General features: G+C 42.9%; 1 protein-coding gene across 3 annotated transcripts in view; it reads left to right on the top strand.

Annotated features, from left to right (window-relative positions):
• tle2b (TLE family member 2, transcriptional corepressor b) overlaps positions 1-26,305 on the top strand; it is an 81,736-nt gene that overhangs the window by 794 nt on the left and 54,637 nt on the right. For all 3 annotated transcript variants that reach the window (XM_034583963.1, XM_034583964.1, XM_034583965.1), the window contains exons 2-4: positions 42-168; positions 10,761-10,858; positions 12,870-12,933. In XM_034583963.1, the coding sequence (XP_034439854.1) occupies positions 145-168; positions 10,761-10,858; positions 12,870-12,933 (186 nt within the window). In that variant the 5' untranslated portion in view covers positions 42-144. The remainder of the gene's footprint in view (positions 1-41; positions 169-10,760; positions 10,859-12,869; positions 12,934-26,305) is intronic.

The following is a 26,305-nucleotide window of genomic DNA, read 5'->3' as shown; positions in this document are numbered from 1 at the left end:
TGTGTGTGTGTGTGTGTGTGTGTGTGTGTGTGTGTGTGTGTGTGTGTGTGTTCGACTGTGTAACCAGTGGAGGGCAGAGGAGTGGAGGGCCAGGGGACTAACCTGGCCATCAAACGGACTGGCAGCCTCTCCTCTCCTGGGATCATGTACCCTCAGGGCAGGCATCCGGTAAGTACCTCCTTATGTCTCCTTCTCCTGTCCGTCTCACTCTTTTATTCTTCTGTCTCTCTCCATGTCTGCTGCTGTCACTTTTTATGTCCCTAATTTGCCTTGTTGCTTCTCTCTCATGTCCTCTTTCCCGCTCCCGGTCCCTTCATGCCTCTCTACTTCTCTTTTTCTTGCGTTTTTTCCTCTTTTTACTCTCACTTGGTCTCTTCCTCACGTGTCTCTCGGCTTCTTGGTCCCTGCTTCTGTCTTCGTGTCTCTTTCTTTCCGTCGTTTTTCATCCTGTCTTTTCCCTCCTGTTTAGATATAGGGACTGTACTGTAACATGAGGAGTGAGATGTGAGGGAAGGGGGGGGGGTGGGGGGTGTTTGGGATAAGAGATTCCCTGTAATGTACACACACGCACAGTCGTGTTCCCATGACTTCAGAGGACATTACACAGTTACTACTTGTCTAACCCAAACCCTAACCCTAACCTTAATCTCACTTTAACCTAATCTTTAAACGTCTTCACCATCATAAGGAAGACAAGTCCCCTTATTGTGACTGTTTAAACTGATTTAGGTCCCCACAACCTGAGTAATATCTGCACCCCACACACACACACACACACACACACACACACACACACACACACACACACACACACACACACACACACACACACACACACACACACACACTGACTGATAGTTAAGTTCCACTCCATAGTTAATTCATTTCCATTACCACTAAGAAAGGTCATGAGTGCATCTGCTTTAAGTCACTTTGCCCTGTTCAGTTTCACCCGTCATCAGCAGTGAGACTCTGCCGTTAATTTACCTGCCAGGATGAAGTGAGGGTTTAAAGAACGGGATGAATTGCAGCTTAGGCTCGGTCTGACTCAGGCCCCAGTCCGGTTGATATCATCACATTTTGCTGTCAGTCTCTTTGTATCTGCTACAAACCGGGTCTGTGACCACTTTGCCTCACAGTCAGCCAGCCAGCCAGCCAGCCAGCCAGCCAGCCAACCAGTCAGCCAGCCAACTAGCCAGCAAGCCAGCCAGCTAGCTATCACACAGAATTATGAATGACATTTTCACAAGAGGAAGGCATGAGGAATCAATTATATGTACAGAGAGAATGCTAATAAGCCAGCCGCTGGAAGAGAGACGCCGATCGAAACAAGAGAGAAGTGAAAAACAAAGGGCGAAAGTGAAAGATGTAAGCGGCGCGAGGGAGAAAAAAGACGGAGAGAGAGACTTCTTTAAAAAGGCTCAGCTGGGGGTGGAAGTAGAAATGAAAATGAATGAGAGATGCAAAGGAAGAATGGTGTGAACATTCTTCTGTTCTCTCCTTTAGAGGCGTATCAGAAAGCTTCCTGCTGCGATCTCTGTGTTTGTGATAAAGTTCAATCCCAGATTGAGCCAACTCCAGCCAATCGATAGCCTCTGTCTCTCACTCCCTATTTCTCCCTTCTGTTTTTCTCCCTCTGTCTTTTTTTCTCTCTCTCTCTCCTCCTCCTTCTTCTGCAGCCCTCTGCTGCCAGTGGAACTTTATTTCTGGTGTTGCTATGAAATGTGATCCGTGGAGAGGTGTGAGGGTGCAAAGAACAGTTGTGTGTGTGCACACACGCATGTGTGTGTTTGTGGTTCCAGAGTTTATGTGAGTGTCTGTGGGTGCATGTCTATGTACATACACGTGTGCATGTGCAAGTATGTGTTTGTAAATTCAAATCAGGGTTTCTCATAAAATATGCATTTCATCCACTTTTTTCAATCTATGTGCACAGCAGAATTATACACTTCTTCTCGCCCCCTTTCACTGTACCCATTCAAGTACTTTAATTACGCATATTTCAGAGAAATAGTCTTAGCATGTATTTGTCATTTTTATTTTGGCTGTATTACTGGGTTAAATTTCATGCAGTTTTAAAAATGTATGCTTTAGCCATTGCACTGCAAACGTAATATATACTTTGAATTATTGATTACCATTTTCCAAAAACAAAAAAAATGTTAAACAGCCACTAACCTTCACATATCTGATGTCAGATCATTTGTGACTGAAGTCTCCTTTTGCTGCTTCACACACAAAGTCATAGCAGACCTTTGATCAAAAAGTAATTGATTTTGAATCAGGAGCAAATCTTTGAAAAAAGTTAGTTTTTTTATGTCACTGTGGCATGATCTGAAACTAGAGGACAATTACAAGGTTGGACATTCAACAGAATTATGAATTGTTTGTGCTGAAGAATAGTCACAGTAGAGCGGCACGATTACGGAAAAAAAGAGATTTTCTTGTTTAGACTTGAGATTGTCGATTCTCTCCTATTATCAGAGCGGGTTTCTTCTGGAGAATTATTGTTTATATGTTCTGAACACAAAGTTTTCTCCACTTTTCTCTCAGTCACTCTATTTCACCAGCTTCCTGTTTTTCCGCACTACGTGGCGCAATACCGGGATGCCATTGGTTGAGGGAGAAAGCAAAGATAATGCAGCATTTCGTGGGTGGTGGGAGCAGCTGATTAAAATAAAAATGCAGCAGAGTTGTTGTTAATTAGAAATGTGATCGCGTGTGGGTGTGAATCGAGATCATGATTTTTCTGATTTAATTGTGTAGTCCTAGTAAACAGACTGCACTCTGTTCAGTAGCCGTAATGTATCAGTCAGACATCATCGTCTACATGCAAGCTGCAGAGTTGAGAGCTGCCCTGAATGCTTCTGCTCTTAACCCCTCTCCGTCCCTTTGGACGTGATGAGGACAGTGTCTGCTGTAGAAATAGATAACATGTACTTCCAGACTGGGGCAGCGTTATCAGACTTGTTCCTCAGTGCTGTGTGGGTTTATACATTCTTGTATGAACAGTGCGTGTTGCCTTGTTTACTGAGTCAGACGTGTGTAAATGTGTGTGCACATGCATGTACGTGTTCTTCTATTTGAGATGTTTTTGCAAAATTACTTTTTAGAGTACATTAGCTCTTAAGTGTTAAGTGCCTCTGTGTGTAAGTACATGTGTTGCTGTGTGTGTGCACCAAGTATGTGTGTGTATCTGTCCTTGTGTTCCTGTAAAAGTACTTGTGCGAGTGTGTAGCTGTTGAAGTGTGTGATTGCATCTGGAAGAAAAAGGGGAAAAGAGAGCGATGGTGGTTTGCTTGTGTGTATTTGTGTGTGTGTGCGCGCTAACAACAATAACAATAAAAATGTCCCAGTCCGACCTCGACTGTTGCTGTGAATGTACTAGCCCTTGATTGGCTGCCCCACCCCAGTGACACAAACACACACACAGGTTTGTGTTCCTCTCTACACTCATTTTAAACAGCAGAAAAGAAATCTTTGGCTGTGTGTACACTCACAGAGCCGTGTGTGTGTGTGTGTGTGTGTGTGTGTGTGTGTGTGTGTGTGTGTGTGTGTGTGTGTGTGTGTGTGTGTGGCTGTGTGTACGTATAGTACAAATATTCCCCCAGCTGTAAGAGTTGTGGCGGCTGAAGTCTGAAGGATGAAGATCAGACCGTTTATTCAACATTCCCACTATAAAGAGAGAGAGAGAGTGAGAGCCAAAGAAAATGAGGGGCAGAGTTTAGTTGCTAAAGGTGTTTAATTTTGATCCAGAGATGCAGAAATACTGAATAAAGAACTCCTCTGATCATCATTATTACATCGTCCATTAAAATCATTCAGTTACTCTGCTTTGGAAATGTGTGCTATGACACTTAAACAGCTGTTGAGATAGTATCAGGAGGAGAGAGGGAAACGCCAAAGAATCAAGAGCTGCCTGTGTGTGTGGTACAGTTTAAGAAACGGTTTGAAAATCATTGCAATCAAAATATTTAATCATCCGTGTGTGTGTGTGTGTGTGTGTGTGTGTGTGTGTGTGTGTGTGTGTGTGTGCGTGCTGAAGGCTTCCTTCTCCTTTGGCCATGAGTAGGGTAACACTTTATTTTTACGGCCAAGTAAACAAACTAATGCCAAATATGTGGCCACAGAAATCACATATGCTCGGTTAATGAGTGCAGAGCCCACAGTGAGATTGTTTGTGTGTGTCTTTATGTTGGATTCTGATGTGTTTATGTATTGAAAGTGCACGGGATGGAATTTGCAAGTTTATTTCGTGTGCATGTGATTGCTGGACTTTTTTTGTACTTGCAACTGTGTGCTATTTGCTCTCGCACAAAGTGGACCTGTCTTGTTTTCTGGCTCTCTTGGGCAGTTTGTCCACCCCCCCCCCAACATTTGTGGCTGTAATGAAAGCCATGTACGGTAAACAGCACAGCACATTGCTGTCACCTCCTGCAGATGACATTCTCCCCTTCTTTTCTTTGTCCTCGTCTTGTTTACATTTCATTTCATCCCGCATTTCTAAGGCAACCCCATAAAATGGCAAAAAGTCAAATAACAACAATACAGCTGCAGCGAGACGACCCAAAAGAAGTCAGAGCAGCCAACAACTTCTACTCAGACATCCGCAGCCACCCAAATTTGTCTGCTTTCTGGTTTAAAAAAAAAATCTATCCCCAAATCCTGTGTTATGTTCTTTTCTTTGTCATTAAAAGAAATGATCAGAGCGAGGCTTGGATGGAGTCCAGAGACTCTTTTGGCTGCCAATCTTTCCCTGATTTGTAATCCAGCGCTGGCTTAGTGGCTGACTGGTGAGCTGCAGCATTAACTGGATAGCTCTCTGATTGACTGACTGGTTAAGCAGTGGACTGACCATCTGATCATCCAACTGACAGACGGATTGTGATTCTGATGCTTTGTGTGGCTCGCGCTGTGCAAGGCAGAAGGTGGCAAAGAGCTCAACTTTTCATGCGGAGGCACCAGCCAATGAAATCATGTTTAAACCATAGACTGGTTTAAACCAACACTCAAGTGCACGTGCGAGCCAATGAAATCATGTTAATGTGTAAGAGGAGGCAGGTGGTGAACCTGGTTCATCTGATTGTGTATTTTAGTTTCCCATTATCTTCTGTGTAGCGTTGCATCGATAGCTAGCATTAGCACGAAAGCCGGCTATGTTGTGTATGTATATGACTGTTATGATGACTGCACCAGCACCAAGCATTGGCCACGCCTACTGTCAACCGTCCATCGTAACTGACTGACTGTCTGCTTACGTTAACTTGAAACACACAAACAAACACACACGCACACACACACACACACACACACGCACACACACACGCGCGCACGCGCTCACACACACACACACACACACACACACACACACACACACACACACACACACACACACACACACACACACACACTCTCACTCCACTCCTCTGCCACACTTCTCATCTATTCACATGACTTTTTCCTAAATATTTCACCAGTCAATTACTATTTCATGTGCTATCACAGTGTCTGTGCCCGTCTCAGACACACACAGAAAAATAGAAGAACAAAGGGGGTTAAAGAAGGAGAAGTGAAGAACAAAGGGAGAGAAAAACGGAGCGAGGTGACAGAGAAGCAAGAGAAAATGTTTTGTTTGTGACTGTTTTGTTTGGATGATTGCGTCCATGCATAGGCATGCCTGCTGATTCCGTGTGAACACTCATGTGCTGGTAGAAAGTGTGCCAGGGGCTAAACGGATAGATGACAAGCAGACAGATACAATCATTTCTTTCCCAATCACTCCCAGACCTGCATCTGTTTCCCAGTTGCTGCCTCTCTCATGCAGCCGCTGCCACTGGTGGAAAAACAAGCAGCTGCTTGAACAGAGGACTTCCATGGGAGGGACACACAGACACACAGAACCAGACTGAACTGATACTGAGCCAGACACTGTATCCTTGAGTGTGATGCTTTATCTTAGTTTATAATAATCTTGACAAATCTTCAGGTCTTCCTGCCACTGATTGATATCGATCTCTTTTTTTTTTTTTTTTAAATCAATAATGACAGGTGGATCAACCTACACACACACACACCCACACACACACACACACACACACACACACACACACACACACACACACACACACACACACACACACACACACACACACACAGGTAGATAGACACAGACAGAAAGGTGATGGTTGTGGCCACTGGGTCCCACCTCCATTCTGTTATGTGATACAGTAAAATAGGCTTCACCCGCCACTCCTCCCTTCACCTCCCCCCTCCCCCCATAGATAATCCTTCCTAATTCTCTGCTTGCCTGTGCCAGCTCCTCCAAATTGTGATTGACTGCTGTCCCACATGGTGTTTGTGTGTGTGTGTTTGTGAGTGTGTGTGTGTGTTTGTGCAGAAATTGTCCTTCCCTCCCCCCCTCCTCAGCCTCCACCTCCTAGATTAACTGGATCAGTTTTGAGTTTCAGGATCCCCTATACTGACTACATGTACACACACACGTATCACAGACACAGACGCACACACACACACACACATACACACACACACACACACACACACACACACACACACACACACACACACACACACACACACACACACACACACACACACACAAACACGTACCACAGACACACACACACACACACGTACCACAGATACACACACACACACACACACACACACACACACACACACACACACACACACACACACACACACACACACACACACACACACTTAAACACACAAGAAAACACAGGAGGCGGTCGGCTGTTTTTGGCCCTTCGTGATGTGCTATTGGACCTCTAACAGTCTGGGCTGCCATCTGTCACAATACAGAAGAGACCAGGAGACACACACGCACACCCACACCCACACCCACACCCACACACACACACACACACCCAAACAACAAATGTTTGCTCTGGTGTACATACGGCATGACTTGCTGATGGCTCCATCTTTGTAAACATTGCAGACCGATGCACATTTATCCCCTCAGTTTGATTCTTACCTGCTGAAGTGTCCTTGAGCTAGACCCTCTCCCTTTGCTAAAAAGCATGAACTCATCTGCAGGGCTCAGCACAGGCAGGGAATTTTCTCCTTATCACTTAAGGGCCTATTAACCTCAGTCAAAAACGTACAACTGTCAAACCAGAAGAAAGGAATTCTATAGAAATAAATTCAAATCATTCCCAACAGCCCACTACAGAGGACATTATGTTGACACCGATGGTTATCACTCGCAAATCTCTCGTACCATCCTGATCTGTGACTATGGGCTTTGTCATGTGACTTTGTGCTGCTGATGCAACTTGCCAGCACCACTTTGTTTGTGTGCATTCGCATGAGTATGTGGTCTGTGCGCTCATGGCAGCAGATGGTGGGAGCAGTGTTGCCACAGACCAACGGCGAGAGCACAGGGCAGAGCAGCCGGGCTGTGTTGAGTAAAGCAAAGGCGGCGTGACTCGCTGTCTCTCTCTCTCTCTCTCTCTCTCTCTTTCTCTCTCCGTCTTCCTCCCATCCCCTCGGTGTCAGGCGGATGAATGGTCGCCTATCTCTCTCAGTCAGCAGCGATGCCGCTCTTTCATCATCTGTCTCTTTGCTCGTTCTTTCATTCCTCTGTAAGAATGTCAGACTAGTCTATCACTCCCTCCATCGCTCAGACCATCCATCCCTCTGTCTGTCAGATGACTATCTATCTCTCTCCTGCCTTTTTTTGTAAATCCATCCATCCATCCCTTCACCCATTCCCATGTGTGTTCTGTGTGTATCCTTAAAGTGTGAATCTGCAGGCTCTGTGCATTTGTTTGTGTGCCTTTAACTGTACTCACGGTAATGTGTGTGTTTGTGTTTGTGTGTGTGTGTCTATCTGCATGTGCCAGATCGCTATCTATCCCTCACCCCTCCTTCATCCCCCTCCTTCCCTCCCCCACTGAGTGTGTGTGGTGTGAATCAAGGTCAGTGGGGATCTGTTGGCAGACACCCCCCCTGCCCTCTTCTATCATGCCCTCCCCCTTCACCACTCCCTCCCACACCAGCCAGAGGGTTTGTGTGTGTGTATGTGTGTGTGTGTTGTGCCCATCCAGCCATCTAGATGTCCCCGCTACGCCTGCCTCGGCTCAGTTTAGCTCAGCTCAACTCGGCTCCGGATTAATTACTGGGGAACCCACCGCGTCTCTGACCTCCACCGTCGGACTAATTGAAATCTAATTGAATTGTGCTTGTCTAGACTAATGAAGCCCCGCCATTGAAACCGGCAGTCTTTTAGCCGTATAGCTGCGTGCCGATAGCCACCCAGCTACACTTCAGTCACAGCACCATGCCACTCAGTGTGAATGAGTGGATAGGTGAATAGTGAGTTATGTGAACAGATGAACAAAGGGGGCGGATGCATGGATTTATAGCTGCCTTTGGTATTTGAATTACGAAAACAAACCATATGTTTTGTTACTGTAAGGTAAATGATTAACTGTCTACATTATCATCAGTGGCAAGAAAAGTACATCGGTTTCCTCACTATGACACGACGTCCTTCATCACATCCCGAGCTCATATCAACGTTGAGCTTTGCATCTTCATCTGAAACCCGATAGCAGCTTATTTACAATCAGAAGATGATATCATAAGATATCTCACAATTCAGATATGCACCGAACTCCGGACATTCATGGGGGGCTGTATGTGAGAAACAGTCAATTGATGGGGACATTTTGAGTAAGTGCTCCTGCCAGTCGCTAAGTAAAATGCCCAATGAGTTGTGACTTGTGAGTTGTCACTTGAGTTGTCACTTGTGAGTTGCGACTTGTGTGCGACATGTTTTATGTTTCATGTGATGTTCGGTAGTTTGCCTCTGTCTGATGGGTTGCCTCTGCTGAAATGTGTCCTTTTGTATTGATTGTACTGAAATGACTGTGAAAACAAATTCCCCCCAGGGGACAATAAAGTCTAAAGGCATATACAGCAGGGAAATATCTGTAAAACTTACACAGTTGCCATTTCCATTTGGTTTCTACACATGTGAATGAGAAAAAAAAAAAAGAATACAAATATATCATGGGAAAAAGGTATAATACATGTAGAAGATGCTGATTATGTTGCCAATTTGGAAAGACAGCAAGATTTGAGAGTTTTTGGCTACGTCAGGCTGATGTCGAAGTGCTGTAAACAAAAACACAATTTATACGCCATGTCCTGCCTCCCGCATGCTCCACCCAAATGTCTCTTCTTGTCTGAATGTTTTTCCAACATTTTCCTGTTGTTATGAATGCAACTGACCCAGTGACAATTTCCGGCTGCGTTCCTCATGTGAAAGCTAAACTCCGCACACAACATTCTGGACATTATCCGAGGTTCTGAAAATGGCTACAGTCAAAGGAAAACTCATTTTGAGAACTCTGAATGCTGTAGTATGCTCACTTGAACAGGCTTGAATTTGCTTAGTTGTCTTTGTCGTTTGCATCACTTTTTTAGCATAGAAGGGGAATATGGGTGAAAGAAAGTGTGACTGGGTGACATGTGGAATCACTTGCCCACCACTGCAGGTATCTGTGATGCTCTGACAGGATGCCCCATCAACATAGAGGGCAGTATGTTCAGGCTGGAGGTCAATGAGTCGTCCTTGTCTCTCTAGCATCTCAGTGTGGGGCACAAGGTAGTGAGATGTAGCTGAGGCCGGGACAGTGTGAACCTCAGGGTCCTCCTGGTGAGACCTGGTCGTCTTCATGCTCCAGGTTCACAGTGGGCGAGTCCCACAGTGGAGGAGAAATTAGCCAAAACAAATAGGGGAAGAAAGTGGGAAGAATTGAAAGTAGAAAGATGGTATCTTCTTGTTGAATAAAAATCTCCTCTGAGAATCTCCCCAAAAAAAAAAAACACACTCACTTCTACTTATTCCAGGCCCGTTCCCGTTCCCAAACATAAACAACTACAGCATCAAAAAACATCCACGGTGCCCTTGTTTCGCAAACTTCACGGAAATTCTGGAGGAGGAGGGTGGCTGTTGAAATCACTTTAGACAGATAGGGAGGGCTGAGGGGGGCCCCTGGGAGGTGCTTGTTTTGTTGGGCCTTCTTTAGCTTTTAGCAGGTGAGAGACGGTGCCGTGATTCCCTATAAGTTATTCATTTGACGTTTCCTCCCTTCTCAGCTCTTTGTAGGCTGGAATACATTAGCAACCTGGCAGAGTGGAGAGGATGCTAATGTGGAACGGAGGGAGAGGCAGAGGAGAGGAAGAAAGGATGGGGGCAGTGAGGGAAGGAGGCAGAGTCATTAGGAGGAGGAGGAGAACAGAGAGAGAGAGAGAGGACGAGGCTTTATGATGTGTGGGAAGGAGAAGTGACCTTCCCTCTCACTTTCATCCCTGCTTTTTTCTCCCCTTACCTTGCTCTCTGGCACACACAGAGACACACACACACAGAGACACACACACACACACACACACACACACACACACACACACACACACACACACACACACACACACACACACACATTAGCCTTATTATAGTTGTGAAAACACTCCTTGACATTCCACAGCCTCTTACCCTAACCTGAACCATTACAACTAAATGCATGACCCTAACCTAAACCTAAAAACTCTTCCAAAACCTTTTAACCTTTTATAAAAGCCCTTTAATGTTTTGCGATATAGAGAAAAATCATACAATCTTATCTCGAACAGGCACATGCACACATGTGTACCCCAGTGTCTGTTTTTCATGCTTTCTTTCTCTCCTTCTCTTTATCTTTTCCCAGGTACCCTTGCAGCCTGGCCAGTCTTTCAAGTTCACAGTCCTGGAAACTCTGGACCGAATCAAGGAGGAATTCCAGTTCCTCCAGGCCCAGTATCACAGGTACACACAAAATATTACATTGCACACGTTACTCACACACACATGCATACATTCATATACACTGATGTCCACACTGTAGTTCTTACCTCCACCGAGGAGGTTAGGTTTTCTTCAGCATTTGTTCATTTGCTTTTACGCAGGATTACGCAAGAACTCCTCAACCGATTTTCATGAAATGTTGTGGAGTGGGGAATGACCCAAGGAAAAACTATTTAAATTGAGTGTGGATCCAATTCAAATGTTGTCTTATAACAGGACTGTCTGACCTTGTTTGTTGGATTACCACGGAACTTTGTGGAAGGATGTGGTTTTCGGTGTGGATCAGAAACAAGGGGGGGGTTCCAGGATACACTTTCACTTTATAGGGCATTTTTCAACATTTTTATAGATTTCTCAGACTAAAACTAATGAATCTTGATGACATATTCTGCCATATTTAGGGAGTGTGTGAAATCTGTTGGCAATGGTCAACATACAGTAGATCAATGCTTTCTAATAAAGAATTTCCAGTTGTAAATCTAATGAAGAAACCCCACTTACGTTCCTTAAATACAGTATATTCTTCTCTAAAATTATAGAAACAACACATTGTAATTCAGTTCAGTAGACATGGACTTTGAATTCTTGGATATATGGACTAATAAATATAATATGGCAGCATATAAGTGATGAGCTTCAATCATTATTACGACACTGGGCGTACAACATATTGGAGACTGATGGTGAGTTGCAGCTGCTCATACATAATTCTGTCTAGTATACATTAATTGTAATAAGGGAAATCAATATAGAATTGTATCTTTTTCTCTTTATAAGATTACCTGAAGTGTCCTTTTTCTATTCACTGTGTTTTTTGAAAAGAAATTTCCAGTTTCTCTTGTAATGTTACTAAAATTAAACAAATTTCCGCTAATCACTCTTGCCAGTACACTTTGATTCAATGTGACTGAAGTTGTGGATAATTAATTTAGTCGTTTGCGACGTATATCAAACAGAGTATGATCTTTTTTTTTATTTCCCAAAGCCGGAGGTCACATATGGTCACGTTATCGTATGGCTGACCAGAGGTGACCTTGGCTGAGAGAGATAAACCATTGTAGGTTAAAACATGCAGCCTCTGGCTCACACCTCGGTGGGCATGCTGCACAGCCTGCTGGGATTCAGCAATCCTACTTTACTGATGCACTGATGGATCTCTGATAACACACACGCAAAGATGCAAACGCCAACTAATATCTTTCCATGTTCATCATGAGTGGTTGTGTAATTAGTGTCAAGTACAACCATGCACATTACAAGCCAGAGACCATGACACCATAGCTTTTCTTATTAATAATAAATCACCAGATATTGTTTGACCTTTTCTGATAGTGTCAGAAAGGATAAAAAGAAAAACTCTGTCCCAGTCAACCAGAGAGTTTCAACAGTCCAGAACAGATACATGCTAATAATGTACATGCAGTGAAGCCTTATCAGAATAACTGAAGGGTTTCAGAAGCTTGCATTTGCTAAGATTTTGCTTTATTTAATCCATTATTGACTTATGCAGAAATTTAAAACCTGTTTGAAAATAACCTGAACTTGACCAGAGACTAAAGAAGAACCTATAACTAAAAGGCTCTGAACTGAAGCCCACCGTTCTTTGTCAGGTGCTCGGTTTGAGCTCGGTATCAAAGCTCAATCAACAAAGGGATGAACCCAGATCACACACGGCCAGACACCCTCCCACACACATGTACAGTAGGTGTGATGAACTGCAGTAGAGAGAAAAAGACACACCCTGCTGGCTGTCGCTGCCATGGAGGGGATATTTTTCAGTGTTACTGTCAGCAGTAATGTGGAGCCTGACTCTAGGGTTAGAAATAACTTTTCAGTATCCTTACACAGCCTTAAACTGTATTCGACCTCAGCAATATCTAAGCCCTGTGGGAATTATAATTCATTTCAATGGATGCAAATAAAACATTTAATCCGTATGTGTGTGTGTCTGTCCTTTTTTGTCCTTGTGCAGCCTGAAGCTGGAGTGTGAGAAGCTGGCCAGTGAGAAGACGGAGATGCAGAGGCACTACATCATGGTGAGTCCAATCAAACCTTTACTGGGAGCTGCACTGTGATGTGTTCGACTCACTCAGAGTTAGAAAACTGTCTGATGGGTTCTTACGTAATTACAGTCAGGGGAGTTGTGTCTGTGCTTTTGAACAGTTGGATTTATGTTGTTTATTTCTAGCGTCATTTAGGAGTAAAAGCTGTTTCCTCTAATCTATTGTTCTCACTGTTTCCTCTCAGTCTTTCCCCCTCCGAGTGGTGCAATTTATTTCTCTCATTTTATTCACATTAATAATTTGCTAAAGCAGTAAACACAGTGTACGCTTTCAAAACTCATAGAAAGTTAACACATTGAAGTCATATCATGAAATGACAGTGTCACAATATCTTGAATATCTGTGCATTGTTTACTTTGAAAAGTCCAAATCATGAATATATGTAACATTGAACCCATTTTTCACAATGCACTTATTGTACAAACTTATACTAAACCGGTAAAGGTGTATTATGCGTTTTCACGTGCACTGTTTATCTTGCACTCTCATACCTCCCCTGGATTTGTACTCTCTCGTTTTTTTCCACAGCCCTTCGCGTATTTTTCATCCCTCAGACCCTCGTATTTTTCTCATTCTGTTCCTCTCGTGTCTTCCTCCTCTCTCTTAGTTTTCTCTCGTGTGCTAACAGACAGAGCTCCCTCTGTGTCGTTGTATCTGCGCGACTAAAGGCTCACATGTATCGTAAGCCTTCGTCTGTGGTACAAAACCCACACAGAGCCGACCAGAATACGATATGCACCATCTGCTAAGCTGCTCGCATTTCATAAACCTGGGAGAGCAGGCAGGATCAGGGCCGTAAGCTAGATAGACACACAGATGGATAGACGGAAAGAGAAAGAACCAGAGAGGCAGATAGACGGATAAATACAGTTGGAGAGAAAAAAAAGGCGAGCAGACAGACAGGTCAGCTGGCAGACAAAATGAATATATAAGCACACAGACAGGCAGGCAGACAGGAGATAAACAGATAACACACACACACACACACACACACACTGTTGTTGCTTTTTTCTTATGAGGATTTTCCATTAAAGGTCTTTATTTCTCAGACTCCAGCTTTTCCTGATTCTAATTCTGGTTCCGTCTGATAATATAATAAGAGCCAAAAACATCAACATCTTAAGTTGTTGGATATTTTTACACATTACATAATTGTTATCGCCACTTTATAAAAAGTATATATGACTTGTGACATAATGATAACAGTGTCAAACATTCCACATCATAATTTCTGTTAGTTAGAGCCAGACTATGAAGTTTTTAGAAGGAAAAGTAGAACTCTTAGTAAACTTTCTGTGTCAAATGAGAAAGTTAATTTATAAGCAGAGGTGTAGTTGTATATGTTTGTGTACCTATGACCCGTGCACATTCACATGCACGGTTATGCAATCACCGTTCGTTAAGTTTACATACATTACTCTACAAAAACTGACCACCTGATCAAATGTTGGACGGACGTCATGAATGAGAATATTATTCCGCAGTCAAACATGTGACGAGGTAGCATTAGATCACACCGTGGGTTTAGTTGCTCATTGACATCGAGCAACAGAGACGAACGAACACAAGTAGTTTGTGTTTTGAATGATTTCATTCACTTGCTTGTGCCGAGCAACTAAAGCTGCATTAAAACATCCATTCTGAGGAAATGTTGCAGTGCAAACAGAGGTCAAGCTCATCTAATAGGCTGAAGCATCAATTCCAGCAGCACAGGCTGTCCAAGTTTAATCAGCTGACTTTGACATGTTTCTTTGCAAATGCATCACAAAATAAAGACGTCAGTACTCAGTGGAGTGAATGATGAATGAAAGGATACTTTGCTGCATTGTCATTTTTACTGGTTAGAGTGAGGTAGGCAGGAAAGAAAACACTCTGCTCTTTGTGCTTAAAAATTGATGTATGCAAATATTCTATTTCCTCACTTGGAGAAAAAGAAAAACTAGGCCTGCAGTTCAGTTTAATATTGTTCAGTTTAATACACTGGGGTAACATTATGGTGGCTAATGTTAGTAAACAAACCACGGGTAGATATTGCTTTGTGTATTTTAACTGACATTGCTGAGTCATTTGTTGATTTTAATCTTCTTCTCTCCTTATTCTACTGTTTCGTTACATTTAATATGTGTCAGATAAACATTGAAGCTGTTTTTATTCCAAAAGTAAAATCCCACAAAACTCATTGTCTTGCTTGAGGTTAACGGTCATACTGAACAACTGTAAAATACAAAACATGACACCTCAACTGGTCCTCGACAAAGGGACGAGTCAGATTGAACTAATTCTGTAAAATAGCTTCACTATTGTGAAATATAAACACTTCTCAACGTGGAAAACCCCCCACAAACATACACGTGCATATAAATATGGCACAATGCAGAACACACACAAAGAAATAACCTCTGAAGACCACAGACCTCTGAGAAAGAACCACATCTCTGATCTCAGACACTCCTCATTTGAGCTGAGGTTTCACTGAATTACTATGTGGAGCAAATAGTGTAGCCTTCCACCTTCTCCACTGCAAATCCCCACCACCCTGAGCTGGTACAAGAGGAGTGGTGGTGTGGCAGCATGGATGCACTAATGTGTCTCTCCATAGGCAAAGCAATGGATGACATTTAATCAATCTTTTTGCATATTTATTGGCCTTTGTGACCACTGCCCCTCTGGGAAGCTAAGGAATGGAGAACCACCACATGAATGTCCTCTGCTAAAGTTCTAAGTTAGGTTTCAGTAGTTAGTTCACTATGGCAGGAGGTCAGATGCTGATGACATATAGGGTTAGCATTGCAGATGGCTATCACTCGAGGCTATTTTATTTGAACTGGGGTGTAGAGCATGGCAAGTCGTTGTGTGTGCGCAGTGCTTCGCTACTTCATAGGCAAAGTTCAGAAATGAGAGGGAGGGGAGTGAAAGAGAGGCTCAAAGGGAGAGATAGCTTGAGAGGAAAAAAGAGCTCAGACTGTGTCAGACAAAAAAAACAGGGAGCTGCTGAGGGAGGGAGGGAAGGATACAAAGGGAGGCAGAGATAAAGAGAATAAAAGAGAAATGGTAGAGAGCGATAGAGGCAGGAGAGAGATACAGAGGGGAAAGAGAGAGGGAGAGAAAAATGCTGAAAAGGAATGAGAAAGATGTACCAGGGGACAGAATTGCAGAGAGGAGAGATGGGGGGTTTGAGGAAAAAAAAGATGCTGTGAAGGGATGGAATAGAGAGAGAGAGAGAGAGACAGAGAGCGAGAGAGATAGAAAGAGCAGAGAAAAGAGTATGCAACACAGAGTGCAAGAGAAAGAGATAGTGATGTGTTTGTGTGGGGGGGCGTGAAATGAAAAAAAAGGGAGATAGAGAGAAAAAGAGAGAGAGGGTGCATGCACAGACACGTAAATAATGTGAAGCAACAACGGACTCGCTGCGCCCACAGAGGAGATAACCCAGAAGGCTATATTTAGCTCGTTAGTCCTGTCATCCATACTGAGGCCTGTTTCCACAGGCTGGGGCTGTGCTCACCACGCTGCACTGCTCCTGCCTTTACTATTCATCAGTTGTAAGCTCTTTCAGCGTGAGGGCGAGGGGTTGGAAAGTGGCGAGATGGTTATGCAGGATTATACACGGCTGATGCATGTGGAATTTTTTTGGGTGAACTTTTGAACACTTGAAGATTTTTCTCTGTAAAGTGACAGGCTGAGATTTTATTTTTTATTGTTTGTGGTGTTTTTTTGCAGTTTGACCTTAAGTGATTATTTGGCGAGACTTTGGCGAGTCATTTGGGCACCAGCTTAAAAACAGCATCTCCGTGTTAAACTGGCAATGACCCCCACATGCCACTGGGAGCAAAGGAGGAAATAATATTAGGTTGTAATAGAACCACAAAGTTTTTTATAGGCAGGAAGACGAGGCAGTTTAGTGGGTCATCATAATGTGTGATTTTCATACGGGAGGCCACTGCTCCCTTTCTTTTCCTAGTGACGGTCGTCACTCTTAACAATAACAACAGGTCTTTCCTAATCTTAATTTAGAAGTTATTTTAACTCAACCCATTATCATTCCCAAACCCTAACCAACCCATTTTTTGTACCTTAACATAGCACAAACCGTAACCAGAAGAAATGATAAATGATAAAAGAAATGCATACCTCCGCCAATGCCAAGGCCCTATCTCACCATGTCAAACCAGTGTTTCCCATGAATTATCCAGACTGTATTGTTATTTTTCCTGCCTCAGTTTCATAATGAACCCCAAAAATTGACACTTCGGATGATAACATAATACAATACAACATAATAGATCGAATTTGGTGTTTTCCATTGCTGCATTGTGTATTTGTGTGCAGCACTATTTGCCACATGCTCGTGTTGTTGTCCAGAACAGTTTTAACCATCCACGCAGACAGTCAGACCTCGTAGATTCAGAAAAACTAAAAAATGAGCTCGTTGGTGGAGGTAGCTAGACATTGTCCGGTTAGTTATGTTATTGTCACTAGCAGTTTTGCAAGGTGCTGACAAAGGATATCATCCGGCCAATGGGGACATCAGATCAGATAAATACCCCTGTGGAAAGCAGTTACCATCAATGTGTTTTGTTTTTTAATTTAGAGGATTATAATTTGGCTCCATTTCCATGTACAGAAAACACTTAGCAGCTGTGTGATTATATACTATTCTTATGATTACAGGTGGTTAAGGGAGTTAATGCGAAAATCTGTTTTTCTGTCAATTCAGTTTTTGCATCCGTATTAGTTGCTAATGGTAATCAGGGAATGGAGACAATTATGGTGAAAGAGACTGAAAATGTCCATAATGGATTGAACTATTGAAGAGGACAAACAAAGAGCAAACTGCTGACGTGAGCCAATACCTGCAGTTGAATTATATTTACTAAGAGTTCTACTTCTCTATCCACCACCATGTTTTAACAGAAGGGTTTAGTTTTACTCTGCTGCTAGAAATCTCCATATGGCATGAAACTTTTCAAAGTTGGGAAGTTTATTTCTCCCCGCATTTACCACTTTAAATCTAAAGCTGCCAATGAGCAAGTTTTACACATTTCACACTTGCAGAAATGATGCCATAACCCTCTGAAATTGCTCCTGTCTGAGGATTGTTGCTGCAGTAAAGCGGCGCAGCCAGGTTTGGATATACAGTGGTGTATTTGTACGGTTGGCAGACCCACTCCCTCAGCGTTTTGGACGGAGTATATGTTTTATGTTGGCTGCTCCGCTAGACTGGCCCATGTGTTTCTTTGTGTAGAGAGACACTGGCGGTATGTAACGTTAGCGGTGGCTGCAAACACACAAACATGGAGTCACACACGTTGAGAGTGTCTGTGGGCGTTTGGCTTTTCTCTGGCTTTTGTATTTATAATTCATGGCTCTCAGATTTCACTGCTCCCCTTCATCCTGGAATTCCGCTGTGTATTTTTAAATAAGGTTGCATTGTAGCCCCGGCTAATCAGGGGGCGTGGACGTGGCGGGCACATTCTGACACAAAGTGCAAGCATGACTCCTGCCTGGGGAGTTCACCTTTGCTGGCCTTTAAAAAAAAAAGCTATTTCCTTAAAGTAGCATTACCAGAAGGCACCGGTCCGTAGCCTGATAATCAGACTGGATTTTCATCTTATTTAGTTTAAAATCTCTGAATAAATCTGAGATATGAGGTGTGATTCAGAGGTTTGGGGAAAGCGAGACATGTTTGCTTACTCTCGTTGTGTATATTGGATATTTGATGTTTGCTCAGCTTGCAGCCACTACCTGCAGCTCTCTACCTACCTGCTCAGTGTGTGAAACTGATCCAGAAATGGGTAAAGACAGTCAAAACGAACCCACTGTCAATTACAGAGACATTAATAAGACTTTCTGCTGTTGATTCCTGATTTATGGATTTATTTTTCTGCTTTGATCACTTACTTTACTTCTAGCCTCCTGCAGAGGGTGTTCAACAGCATACAAAAGCAGTTTATCATTAATATTATGACATAATATTTCAAACTATATCAGTGCTATGTCTCTTTCAAAAAACTGTCTCAATTTCTCAAAGGATAAAATGTCTAAAATCACGGTTGTTTACTGAAACTGATATTTTCCAACATCTGTGATTGGTTCCATTTGCAGAAAATGTAATCAAACATTTTTCTGCTTTATTTTGTATGAATTTATCATTTTAGTTTATCATGGCTTCAGTGTTTTGTCTCATGCCTGCCATGCGGTCATTTGTTGGAACGTGTGTGTGTGTGTGTGTACATATATCTGTGTCCGTTCAGTTCATCTCCTCAGGCAGAGATGAAATGTGTTTGTGCGTGCACGTGCATCTGTGTGTGTGTGTGTGTGTGTGGATTAATGCGGTGCTCTCAGCCTCTTACTCCACTCCCGGCTCATCTGTCTGATTCAGCCTGACACAGTGTTCTCTTTAGCAACATTACAGTCACAGACTGCTTGAGAAAGAGAGGAGAGAGAGAAGAGGGAAAGAAAAAGGGAAGGAGAGAGTGGAAAAAAACAAAGAGAGAGAATAGAAGTAATAAGAGAAGTGAAGAGCAAGATAGGGACACTGAGAGAGGACACAAGGGCATTGGCAGAGAGACAAGGGAAAAAAAGTTAAAAAAAAAAAAAAAAAGAGAACAAGGACACTGACAAAGAAATGAAGGAGAAAAGAAAGAGAGAGGGAAACAAAGACAAGAAGAGTTAATATTGTGACAGAGCAAAGGAGATGTAGCGGGGATTGAAAACAGAAGAGAGAAGAGATGAAGCTGAGAATTGGAGAAAGAGAAGAAGAAATTAAAGTGATGTAAGAGGACAGGAAGGAAGAGGGATTGCTCCTCTCTAAGCTAAACGTTGCTCTCCGATAGTGGGAGTTGGCCAGGGGATTTAAGCAGGGCCAGATGTAGGGACGGATTGAGTCTGTTTTAAGAGTCTTAAACCTGTCTGAACTGTCTGGAGCCGGAGAAACAAACAGGGCCGGCATGAAGATGGACAGGGTCTCCCCCACTGTATGTACACACAGATATAAACCCCTTCACATTCAAGGTCAGTATCTTCCCAGTTGTTCTGGCGCTGCCTCTGATGAAACTGGCTGCAAGAGAAGCTGCAGTGAGGCTGAGTGTCTGCCGTGACTGATTTAGTCGTCACCCCCTGACAGGGCACAATGGAGGAGTCAGCGCCTGCTAACCTAACCTCTGATGTGGGTTAGCACAGCGTGCTAATAAATGTTTTAACATCGGTGGTATGTGTGTGTGTTTAAGTGTGTGTGTGGGCGGGCGGATGAAAGAGACAAGCTCACCCAGGAGACACTGACGAACAATGGTTTTCACATCCACACCTGCACACTTGTATACACACACACACACACACTCACGCACACACACAGAGGAGTAAATACAAGCTGCTCACGCTATAAACACGCTATAAAGCTACACATGCCTAAATGTAGAGTTGCACACACACATGAATATGTCCCATTTAGATAAATCACCTTGGATTAGACCCACTTTCTAAAGCTCATTTTAAAGTCTGCCAGCGTTCTTTGCAGAATAGAGAGAGAGAGCGAGAGCGAGAGACAGAGAGAGAGAGAGAGAGAGAGAGAGAGAGAGAGAGAGAGAGAGAGAGAGAGAGAGAGAGAGAGAGAGAGACTGGCACCGTCATCTGACACTCTCTCAACACCAGGGGGGTGGAGGGGAATGAAAGAGCAAACACTCCCTGAAGAATGGAAGAGTGGAAAAGGAGGAGGGAAACACGAGATTGAAGGAGGAAAGAAACAGAGAGAGAAAGAGAGGAAAGGCGAGAGAGAGCAGCTTGTTGAGAGAAATGCAGGAATGCATTTTGTCTGTTTGTGCCTGATGATGACAGTGCGGTGTGTATGTTATTAGTGGCAGACACACGCTAGATATGGGCTATGTTCAGAGGAGCGGAACATTACAGTGCGATCAGATAAACAAGAATCACACTGCAGCCTAATTTATCTGAAGTAACCTGTCTGCTGAACTGACACACGCGAGCCCGAAAGCCAGGCAGAGACATGAGGAGATGATAATAATGCAGTGAGTGAGATCTAGACTCACTTTGAAAATGTTAACCATTTAAAGCTCCAGAGAGTTTGGATTTGGTCTAATTACATACATATACACAAATAGAGGTGCACATGCAAAGTTTTAAAAAAAAGTTTAAAAGCCTAAAATGCCTTTAGGTTTTTTTATTCAACAATCAACACTGGTGAAGCTCGCAGGCTCTTTTCATATGTGTCTTTGTTGGGGAAGAGCATCATTCAGATGTTAATTTGAGTCCAATAACATGATTTCAGCCCAGTTAATCTCTCTAAGGTAATCTGAATCATACAATATATTGTCATTTCAAAAACATAGACAAGATCTACAGAGTACATTTCGGTTTTAATCAGAATTCTTACAACAACCATCTAGATTTTTACATTACTTTACATCTCAGTGAATAATAGAGCCAGAGCAATGATAGGGCCTGATATTAGGGAGTAAAAGATTCATCGGCTGATATATATATTTAATAAAAAGCTTTTGCAGTGATTAGTAAGATGTTGTTATCAAACCCCTATGATGAATAAGGCTTACAGTTTAACCATAAACTTTATCATAAACAACTATAAAAAATGATTATTATTATTTACTTGGATAAAAACATGCCTGGTGTTTTGACACCATAGTTGATCTTCCCCTAACATATAACAGGAAAATGCATTTTGTGAGTTGTAATCCAAGAACACTTGTATTCTTGTTAGAAGTCATGTTTACTTTACTCTGACATTGAGTAGTTCACACACACACACACACACACACACACACACACACACACACACACACACACACACACACACACACACACACACACACACACACACACACACACACACACACACACATGCTCTCTTTCTTTACTCTCTGGGTGGGCAGTGCTGGGTGCTCTTGGTAAGTGTTGTCACCCAGTCGGCTGAGCGTCCTTCCACCAGGCTTAACGCATAACACTCACGCACGCAGGCACACACACGTCTACCACATGCGATTCGCAATCTGCTACTCACACATACACACACACAGCCCGCACAGACAAGAGATCTTACAGAGTGCTGGATGAGAACACAGTGTCACAACAGAGGGATTATATAAGGCAAACTGCAGGCGTGTGGGGGGTGGGTGGAGTAGGCGTCGGGTTAATTGGAGGTGGGGGGGGGGGCGCAGACGGTTAAGAGAGGATGGACCTATTAAACACTGACTACAACAGTAAATTCACATATTTTGTAGCACCACAACTTTAACTACTTTATGCAGCACAGTTATTACTATGCTGCAGTGGAGAGGACAGCAGTTAATACTGGATGACCCACACAGTACAATACCGCACTGTATCCCATAACCTTTTATTGGCGTCTATAGGACTATAACATGTTTGTGTTTGCCTTTAATGTGATCAGTAATGTCAGTAGACAACACTTAACTGAACTGTACTGAAGAATCTCTGGACATTTTCTGGAGTGAGAACGCAAATGTCCGAGTGAGAACCTCCAGACCCCAAGTAAAACCTGAATGTCCAAAGGTGCCGATCTGAGAAAATAGCAGGAGATCCTCCGCCAGTGTTGATGATGTTTCTAACTCACAACAGATGAAAAAAATGTGAAAAAAAGAATCTAAATTCTGCAGACATCCTCCTCAGCTTTAAGTGTATTTCTGAGTCACACAGTGTTGAGTTGTAACTGAACATTGTTGGTGAGTGTTAACACACTACAAGGCACAGTTGTGACTCCACTACAGTCCTGACCAGACTCCCATAGTGTTGTCACTAGAGTGCTGTACAGACTGTAAAACAGAACAATAGTCACTTCACTGCTGTCTAGCCTACACCCACAGGACAACTGTTACTATATTCCGTGCACTTATTCCATTATTCTCCACCTCTTCACAGGAGAATTTCACTGGTCCAGTCTGAATTGGTTGTGTAGTTAAAAGAGCAAATGTCCAGCTGGAGCAACTTCAAGCACTGTAACTGAGCGGTGTTGAAACTGGCTTGGTCATATTACTCAGTCAGCTTCTAGCTTCCTGTCCCATGCTGCTGTTTCGAATCCTGATAACGTAACACCGCTCTCTGTCTGACAATCGCTGCTTTGTCTTTCTTCACGCTGAATGACGCAGGATTAAATGAAAAACCCTCTAATTTGTTTTAGTGCTGTCCCGAAGGTGACGATGGTCTGTATCTGACCTCGCGGCATTTCAAGACAGTGTTTAAGGAAATTATCCTGCAGGGACCAATAAACAATTGCAATCGCATATTGTTATCAGCAATATGGTGCTGCAGTTCTCAAGTGGCAGAACAATGAGGGGCATTTGTACACAATGATTTTTGACCTCCAGCTATGTGGGGAATAACTTTGACTTGTATGAAGCCCAAAATATGGAAAATTATTCTTTACAATTTTCAGTAATTGGCTGGGTGAAAAAGTAGTCAAACAAAATATATTAAAGCTTACATTTTCCAAAAGACAAAACACTCTTATAATGCAGCATTTTCTGAATATATAAAATATATTGGATTTTGGATTTTGTATTTTTATTATTATTTGTAATTGAAGTGTTTTATTGGTGGAGGTGAAGCTAAGTTTAACTTTTGTGGATGTGTGATCTTGAGCAGCGCATCATCTACCTTATAAGCACTATACAGAAACATTTAAGGAGTTAAAAAACTAGATTGTATCAGATATTAGGACATTTTAATCGGTTACTTTGTATAGTATATGTCAACAATTATATTTCCTGAAGAAATGCAGCATTACATTCTACTATAGTGTCATCATTTGACCATATTATCCATTCATGTATGTCTAATAGAGATATACTCTCTTATGTGAAACTGTCACAGTTCTTTCATTCATGACTCTTCCAAAAAGCATATTTGTTATTGTTACCATGACGACACAGGTCCAGTACTCTAGCTGCTGGAACGCTCCTATGGTTCGTATCTGAGGTTAGCGACGGGCAAACTATGTGGTTGTTTAACTTGGAGGAATTGACTTTCTAACGTTGGCGTAGAGATGCAGTGCAAAACATTTGTGTGCAGAGTTGTGAGAATTCACATGTAGGTTTTTTTTCTTAGCCTTAGCCTTTGCCTTGGACTTTCTTTAAGCTGAGAGATGCATAGCAGAAGAAAAATGTCCAGCTACCTGACTGAGGAATGCTTTGACGTGAATGGCATTTTTTAATCAAACGGTCTCAATGGAACTTGATGGAAGGCGACTGAACACCTTCTCCAATCAGTCCGCTGACTCTCAGAAATGCACATTAGCAGCATCAAGGCTCCTTAACCTACTTGCTTTCCCTCTGGCTCTACAGAGCAGTGTCCCCGTCATAGCTTTATTAAATGTCTGTCCTTCTGGTTATATGCAGTGAGCTGCTTCCTTTTGGTCCAGAGTGGGGAGCCACTGAAGTGACCTATGTTCTTGCAAGGTTGCATTCAAATGCTGGGGCCCTGTTTTTTTTGCACTAAGCTGTCGTGTAGTGGGCAAAAGTGAGACACTAAATGAAAAGAGGATGTTAGCGAGGAGGGAATGAAAGAGGAGCGAGTGCGAAAGAGACATGGAGAGTAATGACAGAGAGGTGGAGAGGCTGAGGGGGGAGATGGAGGGAGAATTAATAAGGAGAGACAGACAGGAATTGAGTCAAAAAAGATGGAGAGGGCCGAGGAGAGGTGTAATGATGGAGATGTGAAGAGAGGGGCTGATGAGAGATGGAGACGGAGAGGGAGAGAAAGATGGAGAACAAAGAGAGATGTCACATGTCTTTCATGTTGAGAGGGCTGGAGGAGAGGCAGACACAGAAACACAAAGAGCAGGCTCAAGCATGTTTGTGGGTGAGTGCTTAAATATATGGGTGTGCGTTTATATGTGTGTGTGTGTTTTCGGGTGTGTGCATGTACCTGTGTAGAATGTGTGTGCATTTTAGCATGAGAAAGAGAGTGCAAGATTGCATATGTTTTTTGTACTTGAAAAACATATTTTGTGTATGTGTGTGTGTGTCAGGAATAGAAAGGACGGGACAGAGTACACGGTGGACGTGAGCTCGACAGGGGGAGAAAAAGGCGAAGATATAGACATAGCAGTTGACAAGGACGAGAGAGAACAAATACAAAGCGAATGAGCCAAGTAGAAAATGAGAGAGAGCATGAAATGGAGAGAGAACATAAAGGAGAAAGATGATAGAAATGACTGAAAGGAGAAGGGATGAGAGAGTAGAGTGTAAAGGACAGAGATGAAAATGATACAGACAAAACAAGGGGAGGATAATGGAGAGAGTGGAGGATTGTTAAAAAAGTGAAAGAAAGATAATCAGCAGGAAAGGTGTTGACAGCGGAGTGAGAACACCAGAGGAAGGAGGTGCTAAAGAAGTGACAGGTGACAACGAAGGAACAGCACATAGCAAAGGACTGTTAGATGGATAGAGAGATGGATAGAGGGATGAGAGGGATGGATAGGTGGGTGGATGGTTAAATTAGGGAAAGACCATGGTTGTGGTTTAAAGAAACGTACATGCTCCCATTCTCATTAGTAATCAATATGTCCTCCCTAGCATACGGCTTGGGCTGCAATTTTCTGCCTGAACCCGAGAGAGCCTGAGAGAAAATAGGCCAAGCCTGACCCGATCTCGACAGATATTCAGTTTTTGTGTTCAAACCCGACCCGAGTCTAATGTCCTCCCTGATTGTAGCAGGCTTCCCCAGCCAACGTGACCAAACCTGAATATTATTTAAATTTGTTTGTCTGAGCTCGGCCTGACTCATCATACCAACCGGGTCTCGATGGCTCCTGACAGGCTCGGGTGGGTGTCCACGTGCTAATCCACACCAGCCTCCTTTCTGAGATGTTTCGTCACATCATAAAAATGTCACTCTGTCATCGCTCTTGCAAACGAGTCATAAGTCACACGGCCGCTACAGATCCTGGGCAGGAAGGAAGGGGCAGGGTCGAGATACCAATCCAGCACCTTGACTCAAGGTATCTGATGATACCGAGAACCAATGCTATCTTTTTCCAAAATAAAAATAAAACAAATCTGTAAAACTCACTGCATGGAGCTCATTTTGATCAATTTAAGTGAGGGTAAGAGGAGGCCAAGGATGGGTGTGAAGGTGGTCGCCCAGCATAGTTAAATGAAAAGAACTGATAGAGGAAACACTTAACTGGGAAATGAGAGTCATAGAAAGATAGTTAATTTGCATAAATGCTAAATTTTCTGAACTAAAACTCAAAGATTCTTTTTCAAATGTTTGATGTTTACCTGGGAAACACTGACGTTGCCTCTGAAGTAGCAAAATGTGTGGAACCATGAAACAGCCTGAGGGACAACAA

This window comes from Hippoglossus hippoglossus, chromosome 4 (genome assembly GCF_009819705.1).
Source record: "Hippoglossus hippoglossus isolate fHipHip1 chromosome 4, fHipHip1.pri, whole genome shotgun sequence".
NCBI classification, from domain to species: Eukaryota; Metazoa; Chordata; class Actinopteri; order Pleuronectiformes; family Pleuronectidae; genus Hippoglossus; species Hippoglossus hippoglossus.
The sequence above is the reverse complement of the archived record's forward strand: the minus strand, read 5'-3'. Positions and strand labels throughout refer to the sequence as shown.